The sequence below is a fragment of the Sebastes umbrosus genome, chromosome 17 (assembly GCF_015220745.1).
Source record: "Sebastes umbrosus isolate fSebUmb1 chromosome 17, fSebUmb1.pri, whole genome shotgun sequence".
NCBI classification, from domain to species: domain Eukaryota; kingdom Metazoa; phylum Chordata; class Actinopteri; order Perciformes; family Sebastidae; genus Sebastes; species Sebastes umbrosus.
This window is the reverse complement of record NC_051285.1, coordinates 30,475,590-30,503,174: the sequence shown is the minus strand read 5'-3', so window position 1 is coordinate 30,503,174 and position 27,585 is coordinate 30,475,590. Positions and strand designations below refer to the sequence as shown.

At 40.7% G+C, this 27,585-nt stretch overlaps 2 protein-coding genes and 1 long non-coding RNA gene across 4 annotated transcripts in view; 2 read left to right on the top strand and 1 right to left on the bottom strand.

Moving 5' to 3' along the window:
• Positions 1 to 340: 340 nt before the first annotated feature.
• On the bottom strand, positions 341 to 8,038 carry LOC119476136 (collagenase 3-like). Of its 2 annotated transcripts, none has more exons than XM_037749383.1 (10): positions 7,985 to 8,038; positions 5,400 to 5,647; positions 5,160 to 5,308; positions 2,973 to 3,101; positions 2,697 to 2,858; positions 2,410 to 2,539; positions 1,577 to 1,710; positions 1,335 to 1,494; positions 1,150 to 1,253; positions 341 to 836 (listed from the first exon to the last, which is right to left on the bottom strand). In XM_037749383.1, the coding sequence occupies exons 1-10, from the start codon at positions 8,033 to 8,035 to the stop codon at positions 727 to 729; spliced, it is 1,377 nt and encodes a 458-aa protein (XP_037605311.1). In that variant the 5' UTR covers positions 8,036 to 8,038; the 3' UTR covers positions 341 to 726. The 2 variants fall into 2 exon arrangements, with proteins under 2 accessions (XP_037605311.1, XP_037605310.1); XM_037749382.1 differs by lacking the exon at positions 7,985 to 8,038 and adding an exon at positions 5,727 to 5,882.
• Positions 8,039 to 18,671: 10,633 nt separating this feature from the next.
• The window catches only part of LOC119476144 (ribonuclease inhibitor-like), a 159,230-nt gene continuing 150,316 nt past the window's right edge, over positions 18,672 to 27,585 (top strand). Inside the window, exon 1 of the mRNA XM_037749393.1 lies at positions 18,672 to 19,110. Within this exon, the coding sequence (XP_037605321.1) occupies positions 18,674 to 19,110 (437 nt within the window). The 5' untranslated portion in view covers positions 18,672 to 18,673. The remainder of the gene's footprint in view (positions 19,111 to 27,585) is intronic.
• Positions 24,093 to 27,575, top strand: LOC119476162. Its single transcript, XR_005203949.1, has 2 exons — positions 24,093 to 24,163; positions 26,314 to 27,575. It is a non-coding gene; the product is annotated as an uncharacterized LOC119476162 (long non-coding RNA).

Below are 27,585 nucleotides of genomic sequence, written 5' to 3'. Positions count from 1 at the left end.
CAACCGGATACTACGAAATTATGACTTTATTCTCTAAATCTCAGATTAATTTATTTTTCCTCAATGTGGCCCTAATACTCCGTCGTACCGTCGTACCATAGACCTACAACAATGATAAATAAAAATAAAAATGTAAACAAAAAACAGTTATTCATTTCCATGTTTATAAATCCACAGGGAGCCGCTGGAGAGGAGCTGAAGAGACGCAGGTTGCTGACCGCTGGCCTCGTGGAATAACAGCATAAGTGGTGGTATACCATCACAAAACGAAAGGGGCTTTTACAAAAGGTTGATTTTTGTATTTATGTTGTATTAATTGTATTAATTTGCAAGACCTTTATAAGACCTTTGGTAATCCATGGTTTTATTGTCCAATTACATATCAATAAAATGAATTATTAAAATGCATTGATTACACACACACATCCAAAGCTTTCCAGGTCATCTGTCGCATCATTACACTACAGATATAAAGAACAGCAGCACCAGTAGTAAGTGGTCAAATGCAAGTGGACTTGCTGTCTTGAAGGAACATCTTCAAGACAATATATAAAAATAACATCACATTTCATTTATATACTACAGCTCTAAATTAATTTCATACAATTAAATGTGTAATATTTTGAACAATATAAATATTTAAAATGACCTATTTTAACACTGTTAGTGTACATTCATTCTCATTCAGAGTGGCTACATAAACAACTTTATACTATTTAAACTGCTCTAGAAGTTAGTGCAGCGCAGGAAGTAGCTGTTCCTCAGCACGCGGTACAACCTCCCGGTCCTCAGGTTGTACTCAAACATGTAGGGTCCGCTGTAGATGTACGTAAAACCTGCAGAACACAGACTCAAGGTTAGTTTCTGTGCTGGTTAAAAGGAATAGTTTTTTCATTTTTGTGAATATTTGAATCTCTTTGTTGTCCAGAATTAGACGAGAAGATTGATGCCACCCACTCTCATGTTTGTCCATTAAATAAAGTGGTATCGGTCTTCTCATGTAACTCTCAGCAAGAAAAGCTTTTAAGCACACTTCCCCCAAAAATGTCCCTTTTCTTTTTAGGCTGAAAACATGAAAGACGGGTCTGAATATCTCATTTCAGTTGTTTTGACTTGGAAAACTTTAGGTCAGCTTTGACTGCTGCTCACCTCTGTACTGGAAAGCTGCAGTCACCCTGCCGCTCAGGCCGGAGAAGGTCTGATCCACTCGCTTGGGGAAACCCTGGTCCATCGTCTTTCTGGCCTCATCGTAACTGAGGAAACACAGACAGCAGTTAGATACATTCAACAAAGGTTAAAAATACTGAATACCAGTGTATATACTCTCAACACACCTGTAGTAAATGTCGCCTTCAAAGAACAGAGTCTTGCCAGATTGCACGTCATAGAGGGCCGCGTCGATCTTCTTCACGCGTCTAGGCAGACCAACGCTGGTGAGTTTTTTAGGATAGCCACGCACGAGGTCGTAGCCCCTGAAAGCCCACACTTTACGACCTGCAGGCAGGAAAAGATGATTGAGGTAAACTTTGAAAATGCTTTCAGATCGGAGCCTCGGGTAGATCAGAAGAACACGTACCTTTAAAGAGAAAGACTTTATCTGAGTGTCGGCTTTCATAAGCGGCGTTGATGCTGGTGGGGGCGTTGGGCCAGAAGTTTGTGATGAGACTTTGCTGAGGTGTGTTGCTCTGAGGGTAACTCCGCCAGAAGAAGCTGAAAACACACAAGAACATTATGCACATGAAGCCACTTATGGTGAGAACTAGGGATGCACCGAGTACAAGTACTTACATTTGGGTACTCTCCGATACCGAGTACCGATACGAGTACTTCTCTGTGCCAAAAGACCCTCGTTAACAGCCAGCTGGAGGGTGTGAGCGACACACGCTCTAGGTCGGCTTGGAAAGGCTCGGGGCGAAGGTGGCTCGCAGACAAAGGGCTCGCTGCGCCCTCTCTCCCCACCGGGGAGGGACGGGGCCCCCTGCTTCCGGCGCCACTGTCGACCGGGGCGGGCTGTTTTCAGTGCTCCCCAAGCGCGTCGTGCCGCCAGATCGGGGTTCGGCCCACGTAAAAGGCGCCATGGGTCTGCGACGATGTCGGCAACCCACCCGACCCAAGGAGTCTAACGCACGCGCGAGTCAGAGGGTGCAAGCAAAACCCTGTGGGCGCAATGAAAGTGAGGGCCGGTGCGGGCGGCTGAGGCGGGATCCCGGCCCAGTGGGGTCGGGTGTACCACCGTAAAGCGGTATCGGTGCCGTTGTATCGGAGCCGTTTTTCCGAGTACGAGTACATGAGCACAGTATTGAACCCGATACCCGATACTGGTATCGGTGCATCCCTAGTGAGAACAAAATCCCGATAGGTTTGGATCCAGATGTTTTAGCGTTCTGCTGTGCAGCGTGTCTGATATACCTGTCTTTGAAGAAGAGCATCTCTCCTCGCAGGGTGGTGACAGCATCCAGAACCATGGTTGAATCACAGGAGTCGGGGGTGGTGGGGGGCTGAGGTCTGGTTACAGAGGGATCCTTATCAGGGTTTGCACCTGGAGGATAAACAAAATGAGTCACCAAGTATTTAGAAAGCGCTGCATCATATTGCAACAATAACAGTTGAGTAGCATCATGAAATATTGCGCAAGAGGCTGTCTGAGATTTTGGGTTAAGTGCTACTGTGTGCAAACAGGCATCGTTAGTACTAACCATAGAGAGACTGGATGCCGTTGACATCGTCCCGCGGCAGAACGAAGGTGTCGGGGTTTCTGTACGAGTAGACGGGGTACATGAGAGCACCGGGATCATCAGAGTGAGACAAGCCCAGGGAGTGGCCGAACTCATGGGCAGCCACCATGAAGAGGACGTAGCCTGCAGCAGAGAATACACAGAACTACAGGTTAGTTACAGCTCCTCTCTCCATAATTATATCCTTTCACGCTGACAAGTAAAAACAGACATGCTGAGCGTCAATAACAAACTCACCTCTGTTTGAGCGGAAAGTGAAGGTCTCATCATCATCAAAATGAGCATCTCCTCCGATGCCGGGGGCCGGGGCGAAGGCGTGGGCAAGAGTGCCATCAGGGCCGTCAAAGGGGTAATAATCACCATGTGCTGTTAACAAGAAACCTCACGTCAGAACCAGCAGCAGGCAGTATTATTTTGCCATCATTGGGCAAAACGTTGCTCCAATTCTACCCACTGCAGCTTTAAATGTACGTTCTTAATGCTGGGTTTCCACTTTTAGTCCCTGGAACTAAAAGGTTCCTTCAGTCCACTGTTGTCTGCATTTCTACCACGGTCTAATGTTGTTTTCTCCAAACCAGGGGTCAGCAACCTTTACTATCAAAAGAGCCATTTTAGGCAAAAAAGAAAATCTGTCTGGAGCCGCAAAACATGTGATCATTGTGATGAAGGTAACACAGTTTATAGTCTAAGTATATAGTATATCAGTCTAATGCAGTGAGGGCCAAAGAGACAATGTACTACGGAGTATTAGGACCACATTGAGGGAAAACACATCTGAGATTTACAGAATAAAGTCAGAATATTACGAGAAAAAAGTTGTGATATTATGAGAATAAAGTCATAACTTTACGGGAAAAAAGTTTTAATATTACGCAAATAAAGTCATAATTTTATTAGAAAAAAGTCGTAATATTAAGAGAAAAAAATACAACTTTTTTTCTCGTAAACCTATGACTTTATTCTCTAAATCTCAGATTAATTTATTTTTCCTCAATGTGGCCCTAATACTCCGTCGTACCGTCGTACCATAGACCTACAACAATGATAAATAAAAATTAAAATGTAAACAAGAAAACAGTTATTCATTTCCATGTTTATAAATCCACAGGGAGCCGCTGGAGAGGAGCTGAAGAGACGCAGGTTGCTGACTCCTGCTCTACACTTCTTGTATTTTCGTAAACTCAGAACTGGCTGTTCCAAATGCATCGTTGCTATTTTACCCCACAACACAAATGTCTTCTGTATAGCTAAGTTTTCTTTGTGGGATATCACAACCAGCCTTTTTCAACACCCTCTTAACCCTTAACACATGGTAAAGATGGTTCCTGCAGGCACCAGCACGCCACCAGTGGAATGATTGTTGTCTCTTTGTTATGTTGAGTGATATACGGTACATCATGTAACTGCACTGCATTGCCAGTAATTAAGGGATATGCCACCCAAATACGCACCATAGCAGATCAACAAGCTCAAGTTATCAGTGGTAAATATTAAAGTACATTACTTGAGGTGTGTGTACTTTACTGGAGTATTTAAATTTCATGCTACTTTATACTTCTAGTCCACAATGTTTCAGATGGAAATATCATACTTATACCTCACTACATTTATTTGATGTGTTTAGTTACTAGTTATTTTTGAGATCAAGAGTTTCCATGCAACATGCTGTACATGAAGAGTATGTAAAATATGATGCAGCACTATTTTAATATACAGTATAATATAATATACTATAATACAATATAATATAATACAATATAACATAATATAAGATATGATATAACATAATATAATATAATATAATACAATACAATATAATATAACATAATATAATATAATATAATATGATAAAATATAATATAATATGATATAATATAATATAATACAATATAATATAACATAATATAATATGATATAATATAATATAACATAATATAATATAATATAATACAATACAATATAATATAACATAATATAATATAATATAATACGATACAATATAATATAATATGATATAATATAATATGATATGATATAATATAATATAATACAATACAATATAATATAATATGATATAATATAATATGATATGATATAATATAATATGATATGATATGATATAATATAATATAATACAATACAATATAATATAATATAATATGATATAATATAATATGATATAATATAATACAATACAATATAATATAATATAATATGATATAATACAATACAATACAATATAATATAATATAATATAATATTAATAATTAAACACTCTGCCATTCTGCATAGTGAGTACTTTTGATAATTAACACTGAGAATACAGGACTTTTACTTGTAATGGAGTATTTTTAGAGTTTTCTGCTTTTATTAAATAAAGGATCTGAGTACTTCTTCCACCTCTGAAACTCATTCTGTACTCACATCGGCTGCCGAAGGAGATCATGATGTCAGCGGTGCCACTGCTGATCTTTGTGAATCTCAGAGGAGTGACCTTGGCCCAGACCTGCAGCGCCTTCTCTATGGAGTCATCTATCTCTGACACAGGCATGTCACGTGTGTAGGTCACTATCCTGTCAGACAAATAGTCAAGAAGAATTATTAGTTAGACTTACTATGATATTACTCTCTCACACTTTACTTTCTCACTCCAGATCAGTTCACCTGTAGGTAAGGCTCTTTTTCTCCCACTTGAGGTTACTTCCAAACGTGGAGAAACGGGCGATGTTGCCGTCCGGGACGCCACAGCGGGCCTTCTTCATCATCACCACGGTGTCGGCGTCCAGCGTCCCGGTGATCTGGAGACCGAAGAATCTCTGCATCTCACTCAGCTTCCTGCTCACCGGGCTGATCCCCCGTCTGGTGGCTGGACCTCTCTCCTCTGTCAGGTTGAAGAAGTTCTTCAGGTAGTTCTGTAAAATGAAGAAAAGTCCCCAAAATGCACATCTTAAATGCAAAGTAGTGAGAACACATGCATGTAAACATACACACCTCTGCAAAGCCTTCATCCTGCACAGTGACCGGTGGTGGTGGTGGTGTTGTAGGCACACAGTAAACTGTGAGTGCCAGTAGGCTCAGTACGATGCACAGACTGCAAGACCTCATGCTTCCTCACTTTAATGTGACTTGTGTTTGCGTTGCTGGAGTCAGCTGTTATATATATACAGGCTGAGGAGGAGTAGACGCGTTGTTGGAGGAGTGGGCGTCTTGAGCAACTAACTACCTCAGTGACTCAAGAAGAAGTATTCCATTTATGGATGACAAGGAGGAGATTGGCTTTGATTGCTCAGCCAAGACAAGAAAAATCCCCCATGATGACACATGACATGTCAATACAGAAACTATCCTTTAAATAAAATAAGTGGTATGGAAGTGATACTCATACATACAGCATTAACAGGAGCAGCTGGCCAAGGTACCATGACTTCTCTATCTGTTGCTTAAGCTTATATTCTGAGCCATATTCTGATATTTTAGTCAGGTTTTTCCGGCAGTCTGTCGTGAATTCAACAGTCCTTATGTCTCCTCTAACCCCTCAGGCTACTGTTGCTACTGACAGGACAGTGATGTGCTCTGTGCAAGAAAACAGACAAGCTGCGTCATGTCATGAAGTCCTTCTGACAGGTATAGTATGTGCAGATGCCACATGTCACCGTACAACTCTATACTCACCAACTACGTCACAACAGCTGTATCAGGTTTATAGTTGGGTCAATATTCATCATTTTATGACATGGGTCAGTTTATTCTGTAAATGTAAAATCACCTCTTTTTATATATGTATATATATATATATATATATCTTTATGTATCTATTTGTGTAACATTTGTTAACAACATTGTTAGTGGAAAACTACATTGTGATTGCTGTTTCCTAACTCTGGACCCTGGGAGGAGCACTACATGTCTTCATTGTGCAACTTATTATGTCTTCAGGTAAACCGCCCAGTAGATGCAAGAAGTGATGAAAGTGTTGCAATAGAAAAGCAGCATCTTAGCCATTATATATATATTGTGAAATAATAATAATAAAATACTCATCAAAAGGACCTGATTGTTTATTATTTATTTATTTACTACTACTACTAAATATAAATCTTAGCATTTTGCCTACAAAATCTGTGACCAATTAACCATGATGCATATATATAAATAAATATAAATATATATATATATATATATATATAAAATATATATATATAAATATAAATATATAATATAAATATATATTTATATATATTGTTGGAGAAATTATTTAATAAACACTCTCTGGTCATTCAGTTAAGAAGCAATTACAATTAACAATGTTGTTGTTACAATGCTGATTGTCATTGTATTTTACATGGTTGGAAAGCCTGTTTATTTACCTTCACAATGATGTCCAACTTGTAAGGATCATGCATTTGTGGGATGAGCAGCACAGCTGATTATGTGGGTAGCGCCCAAGAAACATTTGCCAAAATTCTCTGCCATTGGTAAACAGTGTATTTATTGTTCCTTGTTACTGATAGAGAGTTCAATCATCCGATCCACCAAACAACTCAAAACAAGAATCAATACAAACAGGAGAATACACTAGTAAATGATAACATTTACTACTCAGTATATTATACATTCTATACAAGGTGAAAGGTATTAGCATGACATACAGTATGCAAGGTTAAAAGTATTTCAAGTTTTTTATTAAAGGTCCCATATCGTGCTCATTGTCAGGTTCATACTTGTGTTTTGTGTTTTTACTAGAACAAGTTTACATGCTGTAATGTTAAAAAAAAACACTTTATTTTCCTCGTCCTGTCTGCCTGAATATACCTGTATTTACTGTCTGTCTGAAACGCTCCGTTTTAGCTCATTTCAAAGGAATTGCGTTGCTAGGCAACAGCTTGGGTCCATGTTTACTTCCTGTCAGCTGATGTTATTTACATACACTGCAACAGAAAATAAACTGGGACACATTTAGAATGTTTACGTTTAAAACCGTGTGATGATCTAAATATTGTATATTTGTGACATCACAAATGGACAAAAATCCTGACGGCTTGTTTCAAACACACAATTTCTGAATACGGGCTGTGTGTATTTCTCCGTTTATTGAGCGTTTTGATAGTTTAACAGTATTTATATAAAGCACTTAAACCTGCTTTATACTATAAAAGACATGAAAATCTCACTTTTTTAAATATGGGACTTTAAAGCATGTGTATCAAAAGCATTCATCACATAAGTGGTGTGTAACAATATATACATACCAGACTCCATTCAGAAAACAAGCAATTTAAAAGTTGTTTGCTTGTCGTCATGGTAACAGACCTGACAAAGCATGAATTTAGACTTTTTACTAATCCGCATCATTATGTAGTTATTTCGGCTTCACTTTTAATCCGTTTATTGTATTATTATTATTACTATTTTGGCAAAAACAGCTGACAGCCATCGACCTGCTATCAGCTGTTTGTTTACCCGGAAGTTAAATTGGCCAACCCCGCCGTCCTCAGCCAATCCGCAGCAGCGACGTCATCGAAGGCCAGCCAATGAGAACAGCACCTCTTAACACAGATCCTCAGAAAAACCAAGAGCTCTCACTCTCCATTACTTTAGCCACACCATATTACCTGTACAGTTTACTAACAACATAAATACACATAAATAACAGTTTGTCTGTCTTTTAAAGTTTTCTTTATATGTTTCTTTATAAGATAAGATAAGATGAACCTTTATTAATCCCCGGAGGGAAATTCAGGTGTCAAAGCAGCAACATCAGCAAACAGAGTGAATCACAGGAGAGGTAAAGGTATACAAAAATTCTAAAGACAATAATAGAGATATAAAAGATACAGAGTGAATGGGTGAACATAGTGTGTACAGTCCGTCAATAAATAAATGTAGTATGTACAATAAATAAATAAATAAATAAATGTAATATGTACATATGTGCAGTCAGCAATAAAGTGGTATATAGGATGTATAGTGTAAAGTGAGTGTAAAGTGCGCCAGATAGTGCATGTTTAAATTTCTTAAAAGTCCTAATAGTTGTCATATGGGGGTCAGCCTTGGTTGTGGAGCCTGATGGCTACCAGCATGAAGGACTGACCCAGGCGCTTTGTGTTGTGCCGAGGAGGGATGAGTCTGTGGCTGAAGGTGCTCCTCATCTTGACTAGCTCATCATGGAGGGGGTGGAAGGGGTTTTCCAGGATAGCGTCCAGCTTCCTCCTCATCCTGCCCTCTGCCACCACCTCCAGACCGTCCAGCTCAGATCCAACCACAGAGCCAGCCTTCCTCACCAGCCTGTTCAGTCTGTTGGCATCCCTTGTGTTCATGTTACCCCCCCAACATACCACAGAAAGAAGAGAACACTGGCTACTACAGACTGGTAAAACATCTGCAGCAGCCTATTGCATACATTAAAAGACCTGAGCCTCCTCAGGAAGAACAGTTTGCTCTGTCCCTTCCTGTAGAGGGCCTCGGTGTTATCAGTCCAGTCAAGTCTACTGTTCATATGTACTCCCAGGAACTTGTAGGTGTCCACCACCTCCACCTCCTCCCCTCGGATGGTGATGGGAGTTGGGGGCCTCGTGCTCCGCCGGAAGTCCACCACCAGCTCCTTGGTCTTTCCAATGTTGAGCTGGAGGTGATTGCTATCACACCACCCTATGAAGTTCTCCACCAGGGCTCTGTACTCCTCCTCGTTGTCATCTGTGATGCAGCTGACAATGGAGGAGTCATCGGAGAACTTCTGTAGGTGGCATGTACCCGAGTGGAAGCGAAAGTCGGAGGTGTAGGTGGTGAACAGGAAGGGAGACAGCACAGTTCCTTGGGGGGCGCCGGTGTTGCTCACCAGCACATCTGACAGGCTGCCCTGCAGTCTGACATACTGTGGTCTGCTGGTGAGGTAGTCCTTAATCCAGGCCACCAGGCCATGATCAACCTGCATCGCTGAGAGCTTCTCAGCTAGCCGGAGTGGCAGGATGGTGTTGAAGGCACTGGAGAAGTCAAAGAACATGATTCTTACAGTGCTGTGCGGCCTCTCCAGGTGAGTGTAGGCTCTGTGGAGCATGTAGGTGATGGCATCATCCACACCGATGTTTTCCTGGTATGCAAACTGCAGGGGGTCCCGGAAGTCGCTCACAAGGGGCTTGAGGTGCTGCAGAACCAGTCTCTCAAAGATCTTCATGACGTGTGACGTCAGAGCAACTGGCCTGTAGTCATTGGGGGTGCTGGGGTGTCCCTTCTTGGCCACCGGGACGATGCAGGAGGTCTTCCAGAGCTGGGGAACCTTCTTCAGCCTCAGGGAGAGGCTGAAGAGGTGCTGGAACGCTGCTGCCAGCTCCCCAGCACACGCCTTGAGCACCCTGGGGTTGATGTTGTCTGGTCCCCTGGCCTTGTTCACGCTGATCTTTGAGAGCTGCTTCCTCACCTGGCCCCTTGTGATGATCAGGGTGGATGTTGCAATGTCTCCAGGTGCAAAGGTAGCACTAAGCAGTCTGGTCTAATCCCCTTCAACCATGTCTCCGTAAAGCGTAAAGTGTAGTTACCGACCGTGGCCACTAGGGGGCGCTAAGATCCTTCTCTGGGTGATGTTACATAGATCTCATGTTACTGAGGCTGTAGCTAGTTAACCAACCACTTTACATTTAAATATTACTTCACAGCTAGTTGGGCTGAACATTTTAAACAAATATATCAAGCTGTGATTTTTCTCACTAATATTGTGATTTAAATAGATTATTTTCTATAAATCAATCTCCTGTTTTTCTGCTGATTTGATGGCCTAATGTTACACAGTTACAGTGTTAGAAAGTACATTTACTTTCATGCCACTTTATACTTCTACTGCAGGACATTTCAGAGGGACAAGTTGTCCTTCTTACTCCATTTATCTGCATTTACGCTCTATATCTATCTGACAGCTTTAGTTACTAGTTACTTTACAAACATGTGAAAATGTACAGCTGAAACTATTAGTCGATTAACTTATTAATCGATTGACTGAAATTAATTGGCAACTATTTTTGATTGTCATTTTTTAAGCAAAATCATTTCATGGTTCCAGCTTCACAAATGTGACGATTTGCTGCTTTTCCTTTTTAATTATTTTATTATATATAAATCTATCTAATGATATAATATGTCATAGTTTAACAGTCACAGGGGACGTTTTCTTTCTTTTAATACTTAAAGTACATTTTCCTGATTATACTTACATACTTTTACTTAAGTAACATTTTCAAAGCAAGACTTTTACTTGTGACAGAGTATTTTTACAGTGTGGTATTAGCACATTTATTTAGGATCTGAATACTTCCTCCAACACTGCACAGTTGTTAACACAATACCTTTTTATTAATAATCACAAACTGGCTTTGGAAGTAACCTGAGGTAGTTTTTAACAAAACAAAAGTATGATTTTAGCTGTCATTCATATGATATTACATTAGTGCTTTACTTCATAAATCAAAGATATTCCGTGTTTAAAGTAATCAGCTTGTTTAAGGTGAGACAGCTCAGTCTGGGTTCAACTTTAATGGTATATTTAGTTGTAACAGTTTGACTCTGATCAATAAATGTCAGGTTGTCCTGTATAATGTTAATAATGAATATCAGTGAGGTGTTTCTTCAGCTGATAATCATAATTCAGATTGATACTCTCTGATCAGCATCACTGTGTTCATGTTGTTGAGTCTAATTGTCTGATAAATGTTAGTTGTGACACCTACAGTACAGGTAGTTATGGCTGAAACCTTGTCTACGTACAGTGCAGGTAAATAACACCTGGCAGGTGTGTTTCTGTTAGAAACAGCAGGAATGTGATGAAGCTGCAGGTGTTGGGAGTTCTTGTTCTTCATCTGTGCTCGTTGTGTTTTTAATGCAGTGGGTTTCTTTGCTTCACGGTGTGAATAGTTGACCTCATATCAGTCACACTGATGTGAATACAGACAGTAGAAACTGATTTATCAAGAAGATCACGTTGAACAAATGTTAAATCTAATGTGTGTCGGTTCACTTTCCTCTGTGACAGGACTACATATATGTAGAGACTGTGATCACTACAGGTTGTAATATTAATATTTCACACTAGTGGACAGTTTGTTCAGGATTTGCACAATTCTTTTTTAAACGTTTTACTGATTTAATTTGAGGTGTTTAAACTGTGTTTTCTTGTCAGCAGCTCAGATGTGGAGGAAGAGGAGCTGCAGGTGGAAACACTCGAGGATGTTGTTATCAGACAGTTTTCCCTAACATAGTTCCTTTTTGAATGAGATATAAACATTTAAACTTTATACTGCATGATCATCTTCTCAGTCAGGCTAGGCGTTATCTGTTGAGACTGTTTCTTTAGTCAATCTGAAACTTGATAGTGTGACACGGAAATATAAATACATCATTGTTAAAGTTACTCATTAACGATAAGCTTCTACTAACTCTGAAATACTGACGTGTGAAATTCAATAAACTAGTAACTTTAACATTTGACTAGTAGAGAATTTGGGATTATATTTCTAAATCCAGGTTGCTGGATATTACTTATGTCTTTTCTCTTTTTGTAAAAATAAAAAAAGCTGAAACATGAAATAGTGGAAGAAACATACAAATATAACTAATAAGAAAATGATATAATACATTTCAAAATGTAGGTTCTTGTACTAATTGAGCAAGGAAGATGTGTCATTTCTGGCTACTGTGTTTAGATCATGAAAAAGACTTGCAACTCAGAAATGATTTTATTGTGCAACAGAGATGATATTTTTTCTTCCAGATGTTCAGAAAAATCTTATTCATATAATTCTGAAAAAACAACAACTATAAAAGCACATTAGTATTTAACTAAACTGATTTATTGACATGATTTAAACATAAAAATGAGATAACATCGGACCAAAACTCATTTTAATTCAACCTGTTCAAGACAAAAGATATTCTCATAAACACACCGTGTTAAAAAGATGATTAGTGTGAGCAACACACACACACACGCACACAGACACACACACACACACACACACACACACACACACACACACACTCGTAGGTAAACTCTGAGGTCAAAGGTTTCCTGTAAATGGAGAGATGAGGTACCCTGAGGGAGTGCTACTGAACTAGTTGTGTCATTGCAAAAGGATTCTATTACGTTACAGAATTTAGGTCCAAATCCAAACTGTACATACGTAAGACTTTAAACAGGCTCATGAACAGGGAAGGAACCATGGCAGGGATTTCCTGTAAATGGAGAGAGGAGGAGCCACACTGATCATGAGAATACAGGAAGGAAACCAGAAAGTGGAAGTGTTCAGTTCAGTTAGTTATTCCAGACTCCATTTTGAGGAGAGGACCGAGGGCTGACGACTGTAGACTGAAGCAGGGTGAGTGTTAATCCAACATTTTATTATGTTACTGTTAAAGTGTCTGAGTCAGTTTCCTCCCTGTGGACTGTAGAGGAGAGAAATGTTAGAATGAACTCAACAGTTTGATTCATCTGTGAACACAAAGTCATGACTGGCTGAATAATCCTCATTAAAGCTGCTGTAAGCCAAGAAAACAAGCAGAGAGGTAAAGAGAAGTGACCAGGTGGAGCGCTGGCTGCTTTATTATACTGTATACTGTGTGTGTGTGTGTGTGCGTGTGGGTGTGGGTGTGGGTGTGGGTGTGTGTGGGTGTGTGTGAGCGTGTGTGTGTGTGTGTGTGTGTGTGTGTGTGTGCGTGGTGTGTGTGCGTGGTGTGTGTGTGTGTGTGTGTGAGCGTGTGTGAGCGTGTGTGTGTGTGTGTGTGTGTGTGTTTGCGTGTGCGTGTGCGTGTGAGCGTGTGTGTGTGTGTGTGTGTGTGTGTGTGTGTGTGTGTGTGTGTGTGTGTGTGTGCGTGCGTGTGTGTGTGTGTGGTGTGTGTGTGTGAGCGTGTGAGCGTGTGTGCGTGTGTGCGTGTGTGCGTGTGTGCGTGTGTGCGTGTGTGTGTGTGTGCGTGCGTGTGTGTGCGTGCGTGCGTGCGTGCGTGTGTGTGCGTGCGTGCGTGCGTGCGTGCGTGAGATAGAGAGAGAGGTTGTGTGTTACTTCCTGTTCTCTCAGTCTCGCCTGTGACTCTTGTACAAACTTGTTTCCTTTCCTGTTTAACCTCTCAGGCTGACTTCAGATCAGAAGATGATTGACTGTGAGGAGGAAGAGGAGGACAGAGCAGAGTCTCTAGTCTCTGGCTGTCTGACTATGAAGAGTGACCGGTCCATGTGGATTCCTTTGAACTTCAGTAATGAACCTGGACCCTCAGAGTCAAAGTAAGAGAGCTGCTACTAACTCATTTATAGGACTCATTTGTAGTTTCCTCTGACAATACCATGTTTTCTGTTGATTTTGTGTTTGTATATTCAAATTTCTACACAAATGTATTTGCCAACTCCAATTTAACAGACTTCATCAAATAAGCTCTTCCTCTTAGTGTCTGTGACAGCTGTCAGTCAGCTAGAGAAGATGTAATCTAATCTAAGAAAACGGCTACAAACCTTTAAAGCTCGTTATTGTTGACAGCAGCAGTAGTTTGTGTGTTTAGAGCGACCTTAATGACCTAAAAGAGAATTCATCAAGGATTCATGTGATGTGAATAAAATCATGTTGGTGTTTGCAGAGTTCAGTCCAGACGGAGAGCAGAGTCTCCAGTACCCAGCTGTCTGTCTGTGAAGAGTGACTGGTCCATGTCCAGACCTCCAGAGTTCAGTAATGAACCTGGACCCTCAGAGTCAAAGTAAGAGACTGTTTCTACTGTAAGCTGACCTGATGGATGATGATGCATTGAGGATGAAGACTAAATGTTCTGCTAACAGATTTATATTCTGATGCAGAACTATTAGTGCAGATACTGTTTCAACCTCAGATGGATCTTAGTCTGGGTTTTAGAGCCACAAACTACTGATTGTATTTCTGTAACAAAACACCTGAGAACCTCCATTTCACAATTTACACTTCAACAAAATGTTCATATTTCTGCTCGAACGTTGAAGTCTCTGTAAAGATTTACAACTATTCAAAATCTGAAAGAATGAGCTTCAAATGTGTAATTCATTTTCTCACATTTGTCCTCAAAATACTGTGTTGGTTTGACTTCTCCTAAAATCAGCTTTTTTGAAGTGGGGTTGTACGTATACTCCCGTGTTCTGGGAAGTAAAATTACTGCTTTAGTGAATGGAGTCTGGTGGCTTTGAAGAGAACGATTAAACAGCTACAGTTCCCCGTCACGGCAATGGAGGCGGGACTCCTCTGGAGGACGGACCCCTCTGGAGGACGGACCCCTCTGAAACCCAACAGGCAACAACAGCTGTCAGTGTGTCAGTGTGCTGACTTGACTATGACTTGCCCCAAACTGCATGTGATTATCATAAAGTGGGCATGTCTGTAAAGGGGAGACTCGTGGGTACCCATAGAACCCATTTACATTCACACATCTGGAGGTCAGAGCATTCTTCCCAACAAGCTAGCATGACATGGTTGGTACCGATGGGTTCATCAGGTTCTCTAGTTTCACATGTTACCAGGATCTTCCCTCTAGCTTTAAAACTGAGCCGCTACAACCTCTGAAAGACAGAATAGCGTCCGTCGGATTGTTAAGAGGTTAATAAGACAGCCAGATGGTAAATTCAGCTCATTAGTGTTGTTGAAAGCAGGAGAGTTGAAATAAAGGAACACTGTCATCACAGACTGAATGCTGAGTTCAAACAGAAAAGTAGCAACACTTTAACTGTTCCCTGAGACCATCTGAGCTTTGAGACAGTGTCGTCCAATCAACAAAGCATTTTAGTTATAAAGACATGTCTTCACAGGAAGAGGAGTGATGTCTCTGTGGAGGAGCAGCTGTCCTGCTGTGCTTTGTGTCAGGACGTCCTGAAGGATCCAGTCTCTACCAGCTGTGGACACTGGTTCTGCAGACAGTGCATCACCTCATACTGGGACCAGTCTGCTTCATCAGGAGACTCCTCCTGTCCCCAGTGTGGACAAAGATCCAGAACCAGAGCTGGACTGCAGCCAGCCGGTCAGACCAGCACTGTACAAAGTAAGACTCTACATCTGTCTGCTGACGTCTCCATGTCTGAAAACACTACTTGTTCTTTTAATACATAAAGAGTCATAAAAGTCTCACCAGGTCCTGCGAGGACACTAGGGGACGCGCTGCTCCACTCAACTGGCTGTTCAAGCCATAGACATATATACATACGCCAACGTTGACGTACGGTCCAGAGGTCAATGTGGCGTCTATGTATATATGTCTATGGGTCAAGCGGTGACGTGGAATGCACCTGATTGGTTCCTGGTTTTCTGCTCGCCGTTTCAAACAGGAAACAACATGGCGGCCTGCTCATAAACTTTCTGTTATTCCGTCTAAACAATCCACCAAAATCTACTTCTGAAAACATTTGAAGCGAGATATAGGCGATGCCTCTGCTGAATCTGGTTTTATTTCAGAACTAGATCTCCTAGTTTGACAGCTTGACAGTTTTGTGAGCCGACGCGTCGCGCTGGACGGGCTCATGTGATTAAAGGACTGTTCCCGCCTTTTCATTTTGAAAGAGCAACGGCCAATGAGGAAACTCCGACACTCGGCCGACCAATCGTGTAACTTCATCCCTCATTCAGTGACAGACTTCTGCGGTTGTAGGGCTGCTGGCCCTCTGCAGTCCAGCCTTGAAGACAGAGACAACAAGAGAGACAGCACGAGCGAGAGGACGATCAGTAGAAGAGAGACAGAGAGACGTAGCGTGACGCTGTTGTGAATGAGAGAAAGAAATGTTATTTTCTGATTGTTTCACGGCGTTAACGTTCTAAAGCAGAAATAAATAACCCTCAAATACTCAACATGATTTACTGTGGAGACGGACGCTTTTAGTTTCACTTTCCTCCTCTGCATTCATTACATCCAACGTGCAGCAGTAAATGTCGTCACAGTGAGATAAAACCTAACGTTTATTTTTTTCCAGCGTGTTTTTTAGATGAAACGGGCGACACACTGAACGGCAGCCTGCAGAGTGTGTTTACCGCTGAGACCACCAACAGCCCTCGTCACATGTCATGTTGCTTTTTCTTACATCAGAGGACTAATTTGCTGAATCTTCACAGGTCTTTAGACCGTAGTGGAAACACAGACAACAGTGGACTGAAGGAACCTTTCAGGTCCTTAAATATAGTAGGACTAAAAAGTCCCAGGAACTTTTGGTGGAAACCCGGCTTTTGTTAATAAAAACAGGTCTACACAACGAGATATGAACATATCCTGCATTATTTGATGAGTGGATGAGTTTTAAATATTACAGGGAGGAAGGAACAGCCACAGTGAGCTGTTTAGATGAAGAGCTGCAGACGGACAGCTGAGGCTCCGCCTCCTCTGCTGTCAATCAAACATGTACACCGACTGATGCTTCCACTAAAACTGGACTGTTTAACCTTTACTTCTTTTTATTTACTTTATATTGATCACTTCAATATTGGCAATGGAAATAATAAGCAGACTTTCTTTATTTAGTCTCAAACTGTTTCCCTTCTCTTTCAGCAGATAGAGGTCTGCAGGAGATTGTAGATGAACATAAGATCAGTCTGAGGAGGAGATGTGAACGTGTGACTGAAGGAACTGAAGGAACTGATGAAACAGGAAGTGGAACCCTCCTCAACAGGATCTACACTGAGCTCTACATCACAGAGGGACAGAGTGAAGAGGTTAATACCCAACATGAGGTGAGGCAGCTTGAGACAGTTTCCAAGAAGAAGACCCTCCATGACGCTCCAATCAAGTGCCAGGACATCTTTAAAGCCTTACCTGACCAACGGGGACACATCAGAGTCGTTCTGACCAACGGCGTCGCTGGCGTTGGAAAAACCTTCTCAGTGCAGAAGTTCACTCTGGACTGGGCAGAGGGCTTGGAGAACCAAGATGTCAGTCTGGTGGTTCTGCTTTCGTTCAGGGAGCTGAACTTGATCAGAGATGAGCAGTACAGTCTTCTCATGCTGCTCCATGTTTTCCATCCAACATTACAGAAGGTCACAGCAGAGAAGCTCGCTGACTGTAAAGTTCTGTTCATCTTTGACGGCCTGGATGAAAGCAGACTTTCACTGGATTTCAAGAACAAGAAGGTTGTGTCTGATGTCACCCAGAAGTCATCAGTCAACATGCTGTTGACAAACCTCATCCAGGGGAATCTGCTTCCCTCAGCTCTCGTCTGGATAACTTCCCGACCTGCAGCAGCCAATCAGATCCCTCCTGCATGTGTTGACAGGGTAACAGAAGTACGAGGCTTCACTGACGCCCAGAAGGAGGAGTACTTCAGGAGGAGAGTCAGTGATGAAGAGCTGTCCAGCAGAATCATCTCACACATCAAGACATCCAGGAGCCTCCACATCATGTGTCTAATCCCAGTCTTCTGCTGGATCACTGCTACAGTTCTGGACCACATGTTGACTACAGACCAGAGAGGAGAGCTGCCCAAGACCCTGACTGACCTGTACTCACACTTCCTGTTGGTTCAGACAAAGAGGAAGAAGCAGAAGTATGGTGAGGGACATGAGACGAGTCCACAGGAGCTGACGGAGGCTGACAGGGAAGTTCTTCTGAAGCTGGGGAGGCTGGCGTTTGAACAGCTGGAGAAAGGAAACATCATGTTCTACCAAGAAGACCTGGAGCGATGTGGTCTGGATGTCACAGAGGCCTCGGTGTACTCAGGAGTTTGTACAGAGATCTTCAAAAGAGAGAGTGTGATCTTCAAGAAAACAGTCTACTGCTTTGTTCACCTGAGCATTCAGGAGTTTCTGGCTGCAGTCTACATGTTCCACTGTTACACAAACAGCAACACACAGGTACTGAAGGACTTCCTGGGCGAAAGATATGGTCATTCCTTGCGAAAAGATGATGATGAGTTATGGTCATTGTCACATTCATCACCCTCCTCCTCCTCCTCTCTGGATAACTTCCTGAAGAGAGCCATGGAGAAATCCCTTGAAAGTAAAAATGGCCACCTGGACCTGTTTGTTCGCTTCCTTCATGGCCTCTCCCTGGAGTCCAACCAGAAGCTCTTAGGAGGTCTGCTGGGTCAGACAGACAACAGTCCAAAAATCATCCAGACAGCCATCAACAACCTGAAGGAAATGAACAGAGATAATACCTCTCCTGACAGAAGCATCAACATCTTCCACTGTCTGACGGAGATGAAGGACCACTCGGTACATCAGGAGATCCAAGAGTTCCTGAAGTCAGAGAACACATCAGAGAAGAAACTCTCTGATATCCACTGCTCAGCTCTGGCCTACATGCTGCAGATGTCAGAGGAGGTTCTGGATGAGTTGGACCTGAACAAGTACAACACAACAGATCAGGGACGACTGAGACTGATTCCAGCTGTGAGGAACTGCAGAAAAGCTCAGTAAGTCCAGATGTGATTAACTTTATAGATCAGAGTAGATTAGTAGTTTAGTTCTTCAAATATACACACTATAAATTATTCTTAAAATATAATATTCTTATAAGTGTTCCACGTGTTTATTACATAAATATGTCAGTTGTATTTTGTCACAGATGTTCTTGAGCTGTTTCAAATGTTGAGTTCAAAATGTTTCAGTACTTTGTGTTTCTAGCTGTCAAGTTAATGAACACTTATTCTATTTATTTAGAATAATTGTTACATTTTACAGTTTTTTCTGATTTATGTTTCTGGGTGATGGAGACGACATGTGAATCTGGTAAAACAAATGAAAAGAACAAAAGATCAGCTGTCTGGTGGAGCGCTGGGTCTAACCGGTGTAACGGCAGCAACAGAACGTTTGCTGATCCGGCGGGAAGTCGGGGCGGTCCTGGGATCAGAGTCCTGGTGATGGGGTTTGCTTTCAATAGGCCTTGCACCACATTACACCTTACCTCGTGTGTTTTTGGGCTCATCTCTTTCGTTGGCTTCAAATCCAAACTGTTGCCATGTTGCCACAGTTTTAGTTTTCTTTGAGACCAGCTCTGCCATGTCTCGTCTCATCACCCCAAAAAACACATGAACTTCCTAGTAAACAAACCTCTTCTTGTTTATACACCAACATAACATCATAATATTACGTTAATCACGTTGTCATATTGCAAATACAGGCTGGATTTAGCACTGTGTCTCTGTCGGCACAGGTTGTTGATGTCTGCTACTTTTTAGTTTGCCAGAACGTGTCATAATGACAAATATCGTTCTGCCGGTTAGCATTAAATCAAACCGGTTTAAGCTCGTACACCAGACTGGACCAAACCAGACCGGCAAAACCGAAAATCAACCCAACTCTAGCATTAGCCACCATAAACTACTGGTCATACGAGACAAAGACTGTCGTTGTAAAACCCCTGAGTGTGTTGAATCGAGCAATGGTGCATTTTATTGCTCATGAAGTCAAGTTGTGTTCCATCATCGTGTTTTTAAGTCTTTCCTTTTATTCTGTTACTCACAGAAGGAAACTCAGGTGTTTCTCTCTCTTGTTGCTGTAGAGAAGAGTAGTAACAGGAAATACACAGCTTCCACCAATAACAGCCGTCTGATGAATATATAACAGCAGAATGGTAGAATTCAGACTTTTTAAGAGATCTTATACACACCAAAGATCAATGTTGTGTTTTTAATGCTGATACACTGATAACATCTTTCTGATGACATTATGCTGAAAATAATGAAACCTTATTGGTTCATTAATTGTGTTTGTGAGCTGAATACGTTTGATGCTCAGAAAAGAGTGTTAATGTCAAAACGCCATGCAGTCATCAAAATATGTAATTATATGAATGTTTAATTATGAACAGGTCTGATATTATTACACGATCTGTTTCATTTCTCTACCGTTTGGCAGAAGTCAGTGAATTTTCCCATTTATGGACGTGATCCTGACAGCAGCAGGTAGCAGCAAAGAGAGGTCAACTTTATCAACTGTATTATTATTACTTATTCACTGAGTTTTAAAAATGCTTTTCTAATCAAGAAGGCCTCATGCTAACTTTGTGGAGACAGACCTGGGATCAGATCACACTGACAGACTGGACATTAGGGAAGCATCAATGTAACTACATGTTCTCTCTCTTCATCTGCAAGATTAAAGAAAAACAAAGATTAAAAGTCTGCAGGTTTGAGAGAGAGTGATGAGAATTATTGTTTCATGTCAAACAGTGAGATAAGATTAGCTGAACCACTGATGTGAGGAGCAAATGTTAATCAAAGAAGTATATATCAAACTGTTTAGTCATCAAATGTATGAAGTAAATATAAACTGTCCTCTTTCATAATAACATATTTTGTAATCTTTGTCATCACAGACTTTCTGACTGTGGACTCTCAGATACTCACTGTGAAGTTGTGGCCTCAGTTCTGAAGTCCAACCCCTCCCATCTGAGAGAGCTGGACCTGGATAACAACAACCTGAAGGATTCAGGAGTGAAGCTGCTGTCTGCTGGACTTGAGAGTCCAAACTGTAGGCTGGAGACTCTGAAGTCAGTTCACTGACTGTAGTTTATGTAGTTTGTAGACACACTCTCTCTGCACTGGCTCTGCTCCAGATGGCTCTAGAGAGGGACATTCACGTTTTCACGTCAGTCACCGTAGCTCTCCAACACGCTTGGCACACAGGAGAGGCTTCAGTTGGTTGTAATCTCCTCACCTCACCGCTAGAGACCGCCAAATCCTCCACACTGGACCTTTAACCACAGACCTTATTTCAGGCATCTAACTAAAAACCCATTCAAAAACCCATTGACTTCCAGACGAGGAAACATGAAGTGCTAAAATGCTGACTCATCTCTGGGTTTTAGGACTCATTCCTGTAGCTCTCTATTTGAACATGTCTAAAGGTGCAGCACTCTTCAACAAACACATATTGCACCAACTTAAAGGCACATCAGTGATGATTATGAACGACACCATCAAATCAGAGGTTTCTATGGTTCTAAGTTATTCCCACGTTCTTTTTGACAGCAGATCTAACTGTGCTCTGTTTTCATGTCAGCATTGTCTAATTATTTATAAATTATTTAGAAATTTATTATTTTTAATAATTATAATAAAAATAGATCAATATGAAGAATAATAATGTCCTCAATAATAAATCTGTTCAATATTTTTTTTTCTATAAATGTTATGAAGCTATATGATGCTTTTACTGACTGAAGAGTTTAAACTGAAGATGCTTTGATTTTATGACTCTACTATTCCTCAAATATATATATTGTAGATGTCTTATCTTAAATATCTTTTGTTCACATTTCCCCAAAATCCATCCTGACATCTTTGACATCTTTAGAAACTTTGAGATGTTGAGTTGAATCTTGAATCAGTTCCTGTGGTTCTTATTTGTGTTTGGCTGCTCAACATGAGTTTGTATAGATGGATCCTCTGGTGGAGCTTTCAGAGTTTAAGAAGTGAAGTCACTACGTCTTTATTGAAGTAGCAGCACGTTGTCATTAATATTAATGAGAGCTCTGTTTCACTGTTTGTATTTGACAGTTTTTAACCTGCATCCTGTTGGCTTCAGGTGTTTGGAGTTTACATTTTCTAAACTTCTACGTTCTAAACCTTCTTCAGCTCTGAACACATTATTAAACATTGAATGATTTCAAGCAGGAACGTTGTCTTCTAAACCTACATCATTTATTCTTTATTCAGATTGTGGCGCTGCAGTTTGTCAGAGATCAGCTGTGCTTCTCTGGCCTCAGCTCTGAAGTCCAACCCCTCCCATCTGAGAGAGCTGGATCTGAGTGACAACCTCAACCTGAAGGATTCAGGAGTGAAGCTGCTGTCTGGTTTTCTGGAAAGTCCACACTGTAGACTGGAGACTCTGAGGTCAGACACCATTTTTTACTTGTGTACTGAGATTAATATGATGTGAAAGTTGTGGTGACACTAAACTGCAGACATAAGGCTGATATTATACTGATCCACACTGAGTATCTTAATGCTAAAGTCCATTTTCTTCTTCAGTAGTTTAGTCCATTGACTGTGGCAGAGCAATGTTGAGCTACAGATTTAAAACCTTCATATATCACAACTACTGACTTTCATCATGTTTCTTTTTTCCAAGAAATGATAATAACAATAGATCAATATGAAGAATAAATAAATGATCTCTCTTTCAGCTATCAGACAATAATAAATATGTTCAGTATTTGTTTTTTTCTATAAATGTTATGAAGCTATATGATGCTTTTACTGACTGAAGAGTTTAAACTGAAGATGCTTTGATTTTATGACTCCTTTATTCCTCAAATATATTGTACATTTCTTATCTTAAATATCTTTTGTTCACATTTCCCCAAATCCATCCTGACATATTTGACATCTTTAGAAACTTTGAGATGTTGAGTTGAATCTTGAATCAGTTTCTGTGGTTCTTATTTGTGTTTGGCTGCTCAACATGAGTTTGTATCGATGGATCCTCTGGTGGAGCTGTCAGAGTTTAAGAGGTGAAGTCACTACGTCTTTATTGAAGTAGCAGCACGTTGTCATTAATATTAATGAGAGCTCTGTTTCACTGTTTGTATTTGACAGTTTTTAACCTGCATCCTGTTGGCTTCAGGTGTTTGGAGTTTACATTTTCTAAACTTCTACGTTCTAAACCTTCTTCAGCTCTGAACACATTATTAAACATTGAATGATTTCAAGCAGGAACGTTGTCTTCTAAACTTACATCATTTATTCTTTATTCAGATTGAGTTGGTGCAGTTTGTCAGAGATCAGCTGTGCTTCTCTGGCCTCAGCTCTGAAGTCCAACCCCTCCCATCTGAGAGATCTGGAGCTGAGTGACAACAACCTGAAGGATTCAGGAGTGAAGCTCCTGTGTGGTTTTCTGGAGAGTCCACACTGTAGACTGGAGGGTCTGAGGTCAGTTCACTGATTCTCTGTTACTGTTATAGATCTTATATGTTTAATTAACAATTGAACCTGATTTATGTACAAACATAACTTACATCCATAAAGTTATGTCCTTTTCTTCATATTTTCATGTTTCTTGAACTAAATTCAGTCTGCAGTCACTAAAGACTTGTGTTTCTTAAAGAAAGTGTAGAAAATGTCCACTGTTAGTTGTTAAAGTAAATGAATGTTTATCATTGTTGGTAAATGGTCACATCTGGATACAGAAGATCCTCTGAACTAATATTCAGGGTTCCTACGCAGTATGGAGAAGTATGGAATTTGATTTTAGAGAGATCAGCAGCTTGGTATTGATGTGTGTTGACATGACATGACATGACATGGATTATAAAGTGATTTTTATCTTCATCATTTATTCTTTATTCAGATTGAGATACTGCAGTTTGTCAGAGATCAGCTGTGCTTCTCTGGCCTCAGCTCTGAAGTCCAACCCCTCCCATCTGAGAGAGCTGGAGCTGAGTGGAAACAACCTGCAGGATTCAGATGTGAAGCTGCTGTCTGATCTGGTGAAGAGTCCACACTGTAGACTGGAGACTCTGGAGTAAGTAGAGGGTCGGAGTCGGTCCATGCTGGTTTCAGCAGTATTGTTGTGATGTGTTTCCTCCGTTAAGCTGTGAGAGGAGAACGGTGACACACAGAGAGAGAGAACAGTCAGCCAATCAGATCAGCCAGAAGCTTGTTGTGATCATGTGTTAGAGTTGATGTGAAGAAGATGTTGTTGTTGTGTTCATGTCTCCAGGAAATAAAGCTGGATTACAGCTGACAGCATCACATCATGTATAGAGACAGTGGTCCTCATCCATCAAACTGTCGTACCATCAACTCTGATCAGAAAGTGTGTGTTCTCTCATTGAGAGATAGAACATCATAGAACCATGGTTACATTTAGTAACCATGTGGTCTTTATACAGACCAGAACCTCTGCTGAAGTCCAGTAATCACAGCTGACGTTTTACTGTTCAGTCTGTGTATGAACATGTGGGACCTTTAAAGAGGACCTATCAGGCTGATGTTCAGCTTCATACTTGTATTTTAGGTTTCTACTAGAACATGTTAACATGCTTTAATGTTCAAAAATCACTTTACTTTTCTTCTCCCGGCTGTGCTGCAGCACCTCTTTACACCCTCTGTCTGAAACGCTCTGTCTGATCTCCTTGTCCAAAAAGACTCCATATTTAGTCGAGCTGTCAAAGTTAACGCAATAATAACCCGTTAACGCAAGTTCGTTTTAACGCCACTAATTACTTTAACACATTGACGCAACTTGTGATTTTTAGGTTGTAGCAGCTTAGTTTTAAAGCTAGAGTGAAGATACTGGTATCATCTGAAACTACAGAACCTGATGAATCCATCGGTACCAACCAGGTCATGCTAGCTGGTCATGAAGGAGGTTTAATAACGCTCCAAACTTACACTAAATGTTGGAGAGGAAAAACTGACATGTCCATGTTCAAAGGGGTCCCTTGACCTCTGACCTCCAGATCAGTGAATGTAAATGGGTTCTATGGGTACCCACGAGTCTCCCCTTTACAGACATGCCCACTTTATGATAATCACATGCAGTTTGGGGCAAGTCATAGTCAAGTCAGCACACTGACACACTGACAGCTGTTGTTGCCTGTTGGGCTGCAGTTTGCCATGTTATGATTGGAGCATATTGTTTTATGCTAAATGCAGTACCTGTGAGGGTTTCTGGATCAATATCTGTCATTGATTTGTGTTGTTCATTGATTTACAATAATAAATATATACATACATTTACATAAAGCAGCATATTTGTCCACTCCCATGTTGATAAGAGGATTAAATACTTGACAGATCTCCCTTTAAGGTACATTTTGGACAGATAAAAAATGTGTGATTCATTTGCAATTAATCGCGATTAAATATTATAATGGATTGACAGCCCTAGTAATATCGTGATATGGCATAAGTGTTGTCTCTTCCTGGTTTTAAAGGCTGTATTACAGTAAAGTGATGTCATTTTCTGAACTTACCAGACTGTTCTAGCTGTTCTATTATTGGTCATTTACACAAAGAAATATTGTGATATTTGATTTTGTCCAAGTCACCCAGCCCTAATACATCTAACTCAGACTGCTGAAGCCTCCGATTAGTTTAAGATCAACGTTACAGGTCATTTTACACACAACAAGACTGTGGATTTAGTCCTCATCTCGTATGCGTCCTTCCTGCATTTGGCAGTTTAAACTGTGTTAATTCTAGTCTGGATTATGTGTTTAACTTGTCTAGTATGCGTTTGTAAAGTGTGCCGCTCTGCTGACCGTAGACTGGTCCATGTCTCTGATTGGTCATGTGCTACAAACCCCGCCCCTTCTATGTGAACGCGCTCACAGCCAGACTGAGAAACCCTGGGTTGACTTACCGAGTTGATCAGAACTGTCGTAGGACCGCTTAGCGGGATCTTGGTTGAGGGGTTAGTTAAACCAGATAAGGAGAAGATACCCTGGGTGTGTTGGACTGGCTTCGTAGTACAGGCCTCTGGTCTGTGAGCTCTGAGCTCAGTGTGTTCACTCCAATACGTTAACATGAGAGCTGAAAGGAAGCTGGCTACGCTGCACAGACTGAAGTCCCTCTGCTCTTTATACTGGATGCTGACTGACAGCTGATGAAGGGAGTCTCTGTAAACACTGATTGATGACTTCTGTTGTCTTCTTCTTCTCTCATCAGATGGAAGTATTGATCTCTAACCACCATCATCCCTGTGTGTTCCTCTGGACCTGACAGAGTATCATCAGTGTATCTGTCCTTCTGCACAGTCTCTGCAGACACACTGAGACTCCTCCACTCCTTCTGCTCCACACTCCACCACCTCCTCCACCTGGACCTGGGTTTCACTTTGTCTTTATTCATTCATATATTCTGAACCCAAAGTGCCTCTGCAGATTAGTTCTAGGCATACAGAGAATAAGAGTAAAAATAAGGGAATAGTGATAATAGTGATAATAGTGATAATAGTGATAATAGTGCTTTAGGGGTTCTCTGTAAGGTTCAGGTCATCAACTAACATTGAAAGCTTCATAGCATCTTTTTCTTCATATGTTTCAGAGATGAAAAGTAAAGACACAGCTCCTGATGGAAAACATAGAAATGTGGTCTTGATTTCAGGAATCTATTTTTATGTATAAAAAGAATGATTATGGATTATTGATTGCCAGGTCATTCATGTACGGGATCTTTCACAATTGTACCAAATATAACATTTTCCTTTGTTAGAATAGAAAAAAAATACAAATTTAGTGGACAACCAAAAATGCAAATCATCCCAGAGAGCATTAGCAAAAATACATTCATAAAATAAATGTTCTGTAGTTTCAATGTGTTCATCACAGAACCAGCAGTTATTGTGATCAAAACCAAAACGGTTTCTTAAGAACTCAGCAGAGGGGGATATTATATATATTTCACTGAGAACCTTAAAGTGAACCTCCTTCACTTTTGGTGCAATAGGACATTTAAAGAATTTCGATCTTAGACTCTCAGCATCTTTTTTAGAGAAACCGTTTTAGAATTGAATTTCTGTTTGAAGAGAACGGATATAAGTCTTTAGTAAAGGTGACGTTAGGTAGTTTTAAGTTAATGAGGTTGTGACCATTCACCAAAAGTGAAGGGAGATTGGGGTTTACATTATCTTGAGATAAATTATATGCCATCACAATTACAGCTTGAGGGATTGCTTTGACAACATTGTTATACTGACCTCTGTCAACGAGGCTGAGTTTAGAACAAAAGTCCTCAAATGGTAGAATGTTTCCTGTATTGTCCAATAAATGCATCACAGATCATTTTCCTTTTTCTAACCAATTTTGTAAAAATATGGATTTATTTTTAAGTAATACATTCCGGCAATTCCGTATTGGGGTTTTATGGGGACTATAATTATGTTTGTATATCATTTTCCAATAAAGTAAAACCTGTTGATGAAACAAGGATCATTTGACG

What these genes read in the sequence shown, in the direction of transcription:
- LOC119476136 (XM_037749382.1), bottom strand. Translation starts at nt 5,840, where the DNA reads ATGAGGTCTTGCAGTCTGTGCATCGTACTGAGCCTACTGGCACTCACA. An exon ending in AGGATGAAGGCTTTGCAGAG is followed by an intron (nt 5,648 to 5,726) that starts GTGTGTATGTTT and finishes TTCATTTTACAG; the next exon opens with AACTACCTGAAGAACTTCTT. An exon ending in CGGCATCCAGTCTCTCTATG is followed by an intron (nt 2,540 to 2,696) that starts GTTAGTACTAAC and finishes TTTATCCTCCAG; the next exon opens with GTGCAAACCCTGATAAGGAT.